The 12,636-nt window shown below is 38.8% G+C and overlaps 1 protein-coding gene across 2 annotated transcripts in view; it reads left to right on the top strand.

Annotated features, from left to right (window-relative positions):
• The window catches only part of rsu1 (Ras suppressor protein 1), a 91,183-nt gene that overhangs the window by 20,779 nt on the left and 57,768 nt on the right, over window positions 1-12,636 (top strand). For both annotated transcript variants that reach the window (XM_062984000.1, XM_003221955.4), the window contains 4 exons: window positions 6,704-6,824; window positions 9,052-9,170; window positions 11,851-11,933; window positions 12,246-12,360. In XM_062984000.1, the coding sequence (XP_062840070.1) occupies window positions 6,704-6,824; window positions 9,052-9,170; window positions 11,851-11,933; window positions 12,246-12,360 (438 nt within the window). The remainder of the gene's footprint in view (window positions 1-6,703; window positions 6,825-9,051; window positions 9,171-11,850; window positions 11,934-12,245; window positions 12,361-12,636) is intronic.

Below are 12,636 nucleotides of genomic sequence, written 5' to 3'. Positions count from 1 at the left end.
TTAAAACAGAGGCTGGATGGCCATTTGTCGGGGGTGCTTTGAATGCGATTTTCCTGCTTCTTGGCAGGGGGTTGGACTGGATGGCCCACGAGGTCTCTTCCAACTCTATGATTCTATGAACTGGAACATGAAAATCATACATTTTGCCCCCAAAAAACCCATTTCCTCTGCTTTCAGGTTCATAGCCACATCCAAGTATGCCAAAACTATCAGATTGTTTTTGTTTTTTGTTTTTTAGTGGAGAGTTAACTTCTCTTAACATTCTTTCTGATCCATATTTCCTGATCTACATCTTGCAGATCACGTTGGACATAAGCTGTATCTAGATCCCTCCAGGCTCTCTGGGAGATGTGCAATGAATTGACATGGAATGCAGAGTCTCGCTTTTAGAACAATAGCTGAAACACCATTATTTGACCTATGTAATTGAAAAGTTTCAGAATGAAGATTGGTGGAGGTAGGAGCAAGTGTGGACTTTTGTGTGGGGGAACTGTGGCTTTAGTTCACTTCTGGTTCTTAACACCAAACACTGAGCTAGGTGGTTCTTGAGGTCCTACGGTATTAAAAAAACAAAATAGGTCCCTCAAACTTCACATCTACCTATAATTGTTAAAAGCCTGTTTTGGTTAAACTGAGTTTTAAGTTTCTCATCATTATCTACTGTGTTATCAGTTCAGTATTCTGAATCCAATATGCTTTGGATTGAGATGACAACAAGAGAGAGAGCTGGGTATCAGCCTATACTATGAAAAGGTACATTTCTTTAAGTTCCCCTTTAAAGTGAGGATTTTGTTTAGGTGTTGGTGATCCCGAAAGTATCTCTCATTGGTCCATAGCAATTCATTTGTTCCTAGCATCGTATCCGTTCTGGAGGGATGAGCATTCAAATGTATTTGGGGGGTTTCTTGTTAAGAGCTTAGCTACCTAAGCATATCTTTCATATGGATATTCTCCATGATGGGACTCTTGACCTTTATCGAGTGGAGCTTTGCCAGTTGTGCATTTTCAGCTTGTTATAATTGTGGGCTTCTCTGGCTACTCATTTTTCAGTGCTGTGGAAGTACACAATGACAATATCAAAAGCAACTCTTATTCGTCCGTGCTCAGATACACTTGGATATGTTCTATGAAGGTTGTGTATGTAAATATGTGTGTTTGGGGATTTTATTTTAAAGAAATAACACAAAAAATATTTCTTTGCCAGAAATTGATGTTAGACAAGGAGTTTAGCATATTCCAATATGATAGCACATATCCTTCCACAGTACATTTTTATGCAATGCCCCTATGTATTCAGTGGAGAAACAGAATTTTCCAACTTTATTTGCGATTCAAATGGTGCAGTACTCACTTGAAAAGACTGTGACCCAAAGCTTTTATCATCCTCCAAAATGGATTGAAAAGGAGCATCCAGTTCAGCCAATGCATCCAGAGTCTGCATAACCCGGCCTTAATTCACATTTACAATAATTTGTCCTTTTAAATTGGACTGATTTAGTGAGGAGAGTAAAATAATCCCTCATCCTGTCAAAAAGGCCAATACCTGCAGAATGAGTTTAATTACATTAGGGAGTGTAACTTCCAAGAAGGTTGTAGCCTGCTTGCCTGTGTTGTTCTTGGGTTGCAGGAAAATTTCTCAAGTTCTTTTGCTTGTCTTCCGTAATTGTTCAGAAAGTACCTGGATGCCTTGCACGCCCTGAAATTTAGCAATAAATGGGGTTATAAGCATACAAAATGCACTATGCAAACCTTCCTAAAAGTTTCTCCATTACTATCTCTGGATTTAAATGTGCTTAGCCTTGCTTTAATTGTGTCCTAAGAATGCTGGAGTATTGGGTTTATTTCTGCAGGCCAAAAAGAGAGCAAACTGGGTGGAAAATCCTAATCTAAAGCAATGTAATATTTCTAGTTAATGCAAATTATTTAGACTGGCTGTAATTGGGTGTTGCAATGAGAGATGTACAATTCCTTGAAAATTTCAAGCCATGGCGGAGGCGGGGAGAGAGAGTTAGAAAATGTGGTCATAGAAAGGCCTTGCACATCATGTTGTTGAGGAATATGTTTGGCAGAATCCCAGGCTACATTCCTGGATCTAAAGATGTTCTGTAACATTTAAAAGTTCTTTTCTAGTAAAAGTCCTACATTTGCTTAGAAATGATTTAGGGGGAACAAAAGGCCATGCAGCAATATATAAAGATTTTGGCTGAAATCCAATTACTACTTGCAGTTAGAATGGCAAATCAACATTTACATTCTGTTCCTGAAGAGGATACCCCTCTTTGATATCCTTCCATAGGCAGGAGAAGACATTTTCGTATTGGAAGACCTTTGAAGCCTGATTGCTCATGGGGAAAGGACTTGTGATGATGTGTTGTAGCTCTGTTGTTTTTCTTTTTTTTTATTGGGGAATGCTATTGATATTTCAGTAACATTTTAATTTTGAAGGTGTGAACTTTTAACTGTACCATTTTGACTTTGTAAGAAGCCTTGAGTCCTAGGATTGGTGGAAAGGTAAATAGGTGGTGAGGGTGGCTATCCACCACTGTAGTGAATCTTGTCTGGTTGGAATTAGTAATTGGGTTTATGCCATTATCTTATTTTATTTCTCATTCCGAAATCATTCATTTTTAAATTTTTGGCAAACAATACATTCTGGGTAGGGGGCGTATGATATACTTTAAAAAACCTCTGAATCAATGTGTTTTTATTTCTAGTTGCAGTAGATTTTGCCGTCAGCCTCCACATTTGCTGGGGTTAGGGGCACAAGACTTCCGTGAAAGAGAACAAGCACCGATTCAGAAATTGCTATTATTTTTTAATCTTAGGGAACAAATCCCTAGGATTTTCCAGGTTTTCCAACAAAAACTTATGGCCAACTTCCGCTGAATTGCATTAGAAGACCTAGAGATTCCTAGAGAGGTGTTTCTTCTTAAAGTCTCTAGGTTAGTGGTTCTCAACCTGGGTTCCCCAGATGTGTTTGGCCTTCAACTCCCAGAAATCCTAACAGCTGATAAACTGGCTGGGATTTCTGGCAGTTGTAGGCCAAAAATATCTGGGGACCCCACGTTGAGAACCACTGCTCTAGGTCATCATTACTGGAGAAAATTGATCTTGGGAACACACTGGAGGACATAGAAATTCCGAGAAATAACATTTTAAATCAAATACGTTAATCATCAAATCCGTAAAAGTCAAAAGCTCAGTGTGGTGGAATAACTGTACTTTGGTTGCAATGTTTGCTAAAAACATGAATTGAACATTTCCTAACTTGATTCAAACATTTTATGCAGTGGCTTTTCAATTCTGCATTTCATGTTGTGGCTTTTCACTCTTTCCTACACTGGGGATGCCTACCACTACCTTACGGGGCACAAAGGCCGTAGAAGGGAGGAAATGCTGAGTTCCCAATTCCATTTTTACGAAGGAAATAATTGGATCCTGGCCTTTATGGGTTGGATGAAATTATTTATTTATTTTAGGGATTTATATGCAGTTTTTCTCCGGATGGACCCAAGGTGCTCACAACACAAGAAAAAATGTAAACATAACCATTTATTAAAACAAGCATAAAGCCATACATGTTAAAAAAATGCTCCATAGCAACCATAATCTTAAAGGTAATCAAAATCCAATGAAATTAAAATACCGCTAAAATTCTCATGTTCTATTACATACAGGACTCAGTAACATCAATTCAAAGCTTTTATGAACAGGGAAGTTTTAATTGCTTTTCTAAAGGATTTCGGGGAGGGAGCTGATCCCATTTCTTCTGGCACCTCATTCCATAACTTCAGAGTGTAACCCCTTCTAACTCAAGTTGAGACCCTATTCCCTGATCAATCTTGTGCAAGACCAGCAGTACCTCCATCTTATATTGATTAAGCTTCCATTTGTTTGCCCTCATCCAGTCCCTTACTGCTCCCAGACATTGGTTCAGGTTCAGAACTGCTTCCTTGGCATCAGCTGAAAATGAGTAGTAGAGCTCGGCAAGATGCATGGACTGGACTCCAAAACTCTGGATGATCTCTCCTAGAGGTTTCATATAGATGTTAAATAACATTGGGGACAACCATGAGCCCTGCAAGACCCCAGAGTTCACAGGCCATGGGGCTGAGCAGGAGTCCCTCAACACCACGTTCTGGAGACAACCTGTAAGGAAGGACCAACACAATGCCTTGGAAGAGATCTGCTCTTATGCTATGTTTTCTCCCAAATGGCAGTTTCGAAAATTATCCAACTGTATTTACTGCTGAAACTTTAAATATGCAGTTGTTTAATCTACAATGCTGTTAGGCGATTTGATTTATGATCTCACTCAATTGAAATAAAGGCTACAAACCAATTATTCTTAAATATTTCAACATCACTAAATGCGCATACATTTTAGGGATTTGGTTTTAAGTGGCTTAGGGATCAAGTTAAAAGATAGTGCTGTTTCCTGCGGTGACAATACAGTCAAAAGCTTGAATATATGCAGCTCACAACACATGAATATTATTTGCTTGCTTAGATTTTGCTTTAGCAACTGAAAGAGAAAATTAAGCCCATACTGTTTCTTAATCTTTATCGGAATAGTAGCATTCATATCATGCAGGTAGGCTTTTTTGTATTTATTGAAAATAGCCACACATTGATCTGTTGCTAATCTGATGTAACATTTTGCTTATATTGGTAACAGCCCTTTCCTTCTGGGATCCAAAATTTTAGCAGTCTATTATTTATAGTTGATCATAATTTGACTAACATGTACTATTTCTTTTTTTAAAAAATTACATGCTTATTGAAAATGTCTGCAGAAGTCATCCTCTCAAGGTACTTAACCTCAGTGAAATTCAAATAACTATGAATTTAAGTCTTATGTTATTATAACATTGAATTACTTAAACAACATTGCAAAGCAGTTCAGTCCTATAGACTCACTCTGTCTGAAAGTGAAAACACAAGGGAAAAAGTATAAGTTCTACAAATCAGCCAGCTGGCATGAAAACAGTTCAGGTGGCCTGATAAAGCAGGCAGCTGCTTCTAGGTGACAGCTGAGCAAGACTCAAGGCCAGGTAGTCTTCCAGCAACGCAAAACTGGATTCTGATGGGGAATGTGTGGCCCACAGGTCATATATGTTTCCAGCTCCTCAACCACCCAAAGCCCCTTTAGGAGTCCCTAGACCTTATAGAAAGCCTCTTTAAATGTTTTTTTTTCAGGGGATTTGGTGGCATTATTAGCCCAAAACAATCTCTCCAAACCCCCCTTATCCCCCTTCAACATCTGAACCAGATGGTAAAAGCCCTGGAAACTAAGTCCTATGAAGGATGATTGAGTGAGCTGGGTATGTTTAGTCTGGAGAACAGAGTTGATATGAAAGCCCCCTTCAAATATACAAGGCACTGTTGCATGGAACCTGGAGAAACCTTGTTTTCTGCTGCTCCAGAGTATAAGAAAGAAACCAGTGACTTCAAATTACGAGGAAGATAATTCCAGATAAATATTAAGAAAAGGTTCTTGAAATTCAGAGTTCTTCTGCAGTGGAGATATCGCCAGGTCTTTAGGACTTCAATTAGACACCTCCTGGAATATTGTGTCCAGTTCTATTGAGCTCTACAGTTCTTTGATATTGCTACACATGCATTGCACATATACCACAACCTGCCAACAAACATGTGCATGTGTTACAGCTCCCTGGATTGAACTTTTAAGAACATTTGTGTAACTTCAGTGCTTATGCCTGTCATATAGCATGTAGAGGTGGCCTAAGGCACAATTGGTAAAGATTTGGGAGTTATCAAAGGGTGCAACAGGATGGAAGTCCAGTATTTTCTGTTGCTTAGCACTGACTAACTTTTCCGATCACCCTGTTCTGTTGCTTGATACCAGATTCCTTTCATCACTTTGCAAGTAGAAACAACCCTCTGGATCCACGGATTCAACCATCCACAGCTGAAAAATATTCAAAAAGGAAATCCTGATTTTGTCATTTTATATAAGGAACACCGTTGTGCATAGTGGGACTTGAGCATCCACAGATTTTGGATCCACAGGGAGTCCTGAAATATGAATACCCAGGCCCCCTGTATATGTAGACATAAGCCTAACTAATCATTACTTCCAGCTGCACTAGGTCAACAGCATAAGTGGAAACATAGTAAGTAAACACTTACATAAGCTGTATTGATTTAATGGCTTTCCTGTAGTTGGAACTCGCAACTGGATTTGGCCTTTTGTTACATCAAAACACAAGAATTGTTTTTCCAGGTCAAGGATAGATCCAGTCAGCGGATTGTTAGAAGCCACTATTTGTTGGGGTCTGTCAATAAGAGGTGTTGTTGTCGTGTGCTTTCAAGTTGTTTCCAGCTTATGGTGACCCTAAATCTGTCACAGAGTTTTCTTAGCAGAATTTGTTCAGAGAGAGTTATCTTTTGCTTTCTTCTGAGGCTGAAAGAATGTGACTTGCTCAAGACCACTCTGTGGGTTTCCATGGGTGTTTCAAATCCTGGTCTCTAGAGCTGTCGTCCATTACTCCATGCTATTTTTCCAGTGAGATGTGTGCTATATTTTAAATCATTGACATTTTTAATTATGCATTAATTTTCCTTTCTACTTAACAATCTCTAATTCTTTTTGTAGACCTTCATAGCCCCCAGAAACTCCATGTGCTATGCTTTGTTTGCCCTTAACTTGTTTGTGAGAGTATGGTCTTTCTCTTTACAGCTGTGCCTCCAAATGTTGCAGACCTGAGGAATTTAGAGGTACTTAACTTTTTCAACAATCAAATTGAAGAGCTACCAACTCAGATCAGCAGCCTACAGAAGCTGAAACACTTGAACCTTGGGTGCGTAACAGTTCTGGCCAGTTGTATATGCTTTTTGGAGGAAAATTCCTTAGTTTTCTAGAAGAGTTTAAATTCTGAAGGCCCCACAACAGTCCTGGTGGGCTGGAGGATGCTGGAAGCTTTGACTTTAAAAGGTTGCTTCTACAAACTCTGCTTTCTCTTGTTTGTTCAAGAATGCTTCTTTACTGGTCAGTCATGCTCTCTCTCATTGCTGAAATAAATTCAGAAACAGGGGGGAAAGCCCATTTTTCACAAGTGGCAGAGCCTCTGACTTTTTGTGCTGGCTTGAAAGCAGAAGTATATTATCTGTCATAACACTACAAATTTGCTCTAGCAGCCTTGCCTCAAGCCAGTGTCTTCCAGATGTGTTTTGGAAGTATGTGCTACTGTTTAAAAAAAAATGGAAATAGGATGAAAATTAAGTATTTGAGTTTTCCTTCCTGTTGTTTTGCCCTTTTCCCACATAGTTTTAGACTTTTTAAAATTTGAACAGCAGCGTAGTGGCATGGCAGCAAAGAAGATCTCAGCTTGGCCTGCTTTCCATTCATTTGTGCTTAAATATTCATCCTGTCTCGCATTCATGGCTGTCATACTCGTAGATATGATCCTTACAGAAAGAATGGAGCCCTTACATAGGACAACAAGAATGGCAGTGTGAATTACTACATTATATATCCCCTTCATACTTGAAGGAGGCTGGACTATTGGTACATTTTGGAGGGGTTTTTTTGTATATTGGTTTTTTAGTTTCACACAATGAGTAAGTGGAGGAGAGGTACCTTAATTCTGCTTACAAACCAAATGCAATACCAAAATTATGTTTGTAAAATACCATGTACAGAATCCCCAGTTCTCAGTTAATACTGATGGTAGGGTTCTGGGGATTTTTAGTCCAAAAAGGTACTTTTTAAAAGCACTTAAATATCACGTTCTTACTTTTTTCTCTCACCCTAAATGTATTTCTTATCCTGTCCAAAAGATTCGGAGCAATTTAACATGGCTAGAATCCAAGATGGCATGTGTCATGGTGGATGAGTTTTCAACAAACAGAAGCTGAAAGATATATAGAACTAATTGCACAGTTCTTTGGATCGTAGCCCATATATATCCTCCTCTCATTTTAATGTTAATATCTCTGTAAGATTGGTTAGAGTGAATCATATAAATTCTCCTAACACTACCGTGCAGATAAAGCCTGTTATGGAAACAGCATATTTTTCAGATCTCCTTAACTTTGGCAATAAATATAGATGAAATATTCATTCCAATAGCTGCTGTTTCCTCTCTCCTACCCATCGTCATCACTGAGCAATGTTATCATCCTATCTCACCATGGTTCTTCCTTAATGCCTCCTTAGTGCATTTATGATGTTACACATAATAAAGGAACCACAAGCATCATGAGAAGGTGTTCTCCTGCATTGACTAAGGAGTGGGAACACTTCTTTGGATACATTTTCTTTCACTTACAAAATTAAGATTGCCTTGAGTTGTCAGAGGAGCTGCAGCCCCTGCTTTCAACCCTTCTTTCTCTTCCTTTCTTTTCCTCCCCTCAACAGTTTCCTCTTTCTTTTCTCTTCCTTCCTTTCCTACTTCCCTCCTTTCTCTGTCTCCTTTCCTTTCTTTGCCTTATTTTTCTCCTTCCTTCCTCTATTCCTTTCATATACATGTCACCTTGCTTTCCCAGTGACATCACAGAGGGCCACTTCACCTAGCTGCAGTGGCACAATGGGTTAAACCCTTGTGCCAGCTGAACTGCTGACCTGAAGGTTGGCGGTTCGAACCCTCAAGACATGGCGAGCTCCCGTCTGTCAGCCCCAGTTTCCCATGTGGGGACATGAGAGAAGCCTCCCACAGGATGGTAACATGTCCAGGCATCCCCTGAGTAACATCTTTGTAGACAGCCGATTCTCTCACACCAGGAACGACTTGCAGTATATTCTCAATTCGCTTATGACACGATAAAGACAAAAACAAAAACAAAAACCTAGCAACAACCTTTGTGGTACATACATATTTTAGCTTTTATATATATAGATTCTTTTTGCTTTTTAGATTATTTTCTAGTTGACTTGTCGTGCCGTGCAACATCTAAGAAATGCACAGCCAAGTGGGCAGCCTATGTATGTGAATCTGAAAATCAGGACAGACCATTTACTGTGTACAAACTCATTACTATCTCTTTATCCCCAATAATACCAATCTCATAATCTTCTTTTATCATTAGGATGAACAGGCTCAACTCCTTGCCACGAGGATTTGGCTCCTTACCAGCTCTGGAGGTTCTGGATTTGACTTACAATAACTTACATGAAAACTCCCTGCCTGGAAACTTCTTCTATCTAAGTATGAAATGGTTCACTTTTAAAAGAAGAAAAAACATTAAACCATCCTGAAAAGTTGCTTTGCTTCCTACAGGTGAAATGTATCTGGGAGAGGCTGAACTCTATAAAATATGTTTGAAATATATGCCTCCTCCTATGCCTTGAATATTTCTACATAGCTTGGAAATCTGTATCTTTTGATCTACAGTCACCTGATATTGGTAGGAGTAAGTGGATGGCCAGGGGCGTTGTACGAGCTGCTGCTTTGGTCATATATTCTTGATTTTTATTCAGTGTTGCACTGAGCTAACACTTCAGCAAATGCTGAAGTCCCCTAAGACTGTTAAACAAGTCACACCATGTAGGGGAAAGAAATGCTGGCAATGAAGCCATTATCTGTTTTGCTTGATATTTAATTATAAGAATTGGATCCAGCCTCAGTATCCTGAATCTTCAGTCTACTACAGAGGGCTCAACCATACTTATGCCTTCAAGTACTGACTGTAACATGGGTTTCATCATCTATTTCTTGGCAATAAGTATGTGATGCTTTACATTCCTTTATATCTCTGAAGGGGCACCATGTTGGAGGCATGCATTACAGATCAAAATGGTACCTAGTATGCTTGCCATGTAACTGTACATCGCTCTGATAGATGGCAAAAGCAAAAAAAAAAACTTCACATACCCATCATCAACATGAAAATATGCCATGCTGATATAAGTGAGCAAGAAGTCTAATTGTCCCGACATAGCACTGTAAAAGATGTTTCCCTTGTTTCTTTAATGCGGTGAAAGCCCAAAGAGATATGAATATTTTGTAACACCATTTGGCTACCTTTTTGGAAACAAAAGCTTGGGAAGAAGTAGAGATGATCTTGTCCCTCAAAAGACAAGGGATTGAGAGGGATTGTATTACTTCATGTCCCTGTAAAAATTTAGGAAAATTTTCTCCTTTCTTTCCTTCTCTTTGAATTGCAGCTCCCAGAATCCTCACTATCCAAGGTAGTCTCTCTCTAGCTATGCTGGCTGGAGGGTTCTGGGAACTGTAATTGGAACAATCTAACTTATCCCAAACTAGTGTTCCCACCATGGTCCTCTTTTATGGAATAGACCACAAAATATGTCATTACATCCTATTACACAGAGTAAGTAATGTAATTTTAAGCCACTTGGGAGACGGGTCTGTTTCTGAAATATCTTTCTATAGTGACATAGTTTTCTCTTTAGCTGTGTTTCCTTTCCTGTCCTTACCTTCTATGACCAGGCTGGCCAAAATATATTTTGGGCCATTCAGTTATTCCCATTAGGAACGAAAATGAATTAAGTCCTTTAAATTCCCCAACCTGTACTGTTTCATACAAGTAGTTCAGACTTTGATGTCTTTCATTTAAGGCAACAGAGAAAATGTGTCCAGGTTGAGTATCCCTTACACAGAAGTCTGAAATTCAAAATTGTTCCCATGGGTGGGTAAGATTGTGATAACTTTGCCCCATGCACATACAGTAGAGTCTCACTTATCCAACACTCGCTTATCCAACGTTCTGGATTATCCAACACATTTTTGTAGTCAATGTTTTCAATATATCGTGATATTTTGGTGCTAAATTTGTAAATACAGTAATTACTACATAGCATTACTGTGTATTGAACTACTTTTTCTGTCAAATTTGTTGTATAACATAATGTTTTGGTGCTTAATTTATAAAATCATATCCTAATTTGATGTTTAATAGGCTTTTCCTTAGTCTCTCCTTATTATCCAACATATTCGCTTATCCGACGTTCTGCTGGCCTGTTTACGTTGGATAAGCGAGACTCTACTGTAATTATTTTTTAAATTGTGTACAGAATTAGCTTCAGGCAACATGTATATCTGAAAAATGAATATAAATATTTATAAATATAAGTATGCACATCTGAAATATAAATGAGTTTCACGTATTAACATGGGTCCCATTTTCAAGATCTCTCATTATATATGTATGTGTAGGTGGATGGGTGTGAGTATTCCAAATCCAGAAAAATCAGAACATTTCTGGTCCCAAGGATTTCAAATAGGGCAGTGGTTCTCAACCTGAGGGTCCCCAGATGTTTTGGCCTTCAACTCCCAGAAATTCTAACAGCTGGCAAACTGGCTGGGATTTCTGGGAGTTGTAGACCAAAACATCTGGAAGGATCCACAGGTTGAGAACCACTGGGATAGAGGATGCTCAACCTGTATAAAATCCACACAACTCTTTTGTGTGTATTTATTCTGTCCTGTATTAATAGGGCTTCTTGGTTATTCTGTACATGCATAGAATGGGTGCACAGGGATACACTATATGAGTGCATGAGGCTTATGAATGCAAACTAAGATAATGACTAGGAGTTGGAAGTTGGAAGTAATAAATATACTAGCTTCTGTTCAGCAGGTTTCTATTGAAGTTCTGTGTTGCTTCCTGAGCGGGTGTAATGTCGTAGGAATTGTTAATTGTGTCAGTCTTTTTGGATATAGATGTTTTCCTGAACAGACCCAACACTACAATAAGCCAGTAAATCTAGGTTTGACCTGCTTGTTATTATTGTGAGCCTTGGGTATGTCAAAGGCTTTTCACCATGTCAGGGTTATTAATCAAACCTGACACTACTTTATTGATCAGGCCTCAAACGGTTGGGTTGTATGCCACTCTGTTTATATATTGCTGTTTAATTTGCAGCCACCCTGCGTGCACTCTATCTAAGTGACAACGATTTTGAAATCCTGCCACCAGATATTGGGAAGCTCACAAAGTTGCAGATAGTAAGTAATTTATCTAAATTCTTCAAGCGGGGAGGGGGGAATCAATTCACTTTTGCAGCCCTTGTAAGAGTAGAAATCAAGTCAATTTGCACAAAGTAGTGGGGATTTTGAAGGTACAAGCTTCTACACCTGGTATTGCCTATTGTTAATCAGCACACACTTGTAGTTAGATTGGATGAATTGAATGTTTAGGATGGGATAAAGTGGCAGAAAGATGCGTCTCCCCTAGACTGTAGGTGAGATATGTATTGATAGAATAGTTTCTGATAACTTTGTGTGCATTTCTGTCTTTCCTTTTTCTTTGTTTTAAAGCTCAGTCTTAGGGATAATGACCTTATATCACTCCCCAAAGAGATTGGTGAACTCACCCAGCTTAAAGAACTTCATATTCAAGGGAACCGTCTTACTGTCCTGCCTCCTGAACTAGGTGAGATGGCTTTCTTTTGATAACACCAGTATTAATTTAATAATGCAACATTAAAATTTCTCCACTGTTTGCCAATTGGTTTCTGGGCAGGTGCAAAGTGCTGGTTGTTACCTTTAAAGCCCTCCATGGTTTGGGTTCAGATTATCTGCAGGAGAGCTTTCCAAACATTTCATGTTGGCAACTCACTTTTTAGACATGCATCATTTCACGACATAGTAATTCAGTTTTACTAACAAACAAGAGGTTAAGCAAACTCCTTATAAGAAATATAGACAC

The sequence above is a fragment of the Anolis carolinensis genome, chromosome 6 (assembly GCF_035594765.1).
Source record: "Anolis carolinensis isolate JA03-04 chromosome 6, rAnoCar3.1.pri, whole genome shotgun sequence".
In the NCBI taxonomy this organism is placed as follows: Eukaryota; Metazoa; Chordata; class Lepidosauria; order Squamata; family Dactyloidae; genus Anolis; species Anolis carolinensis.
This window is presented reverse-complemented; position numbering and strand designations above follow the sequence as displayed.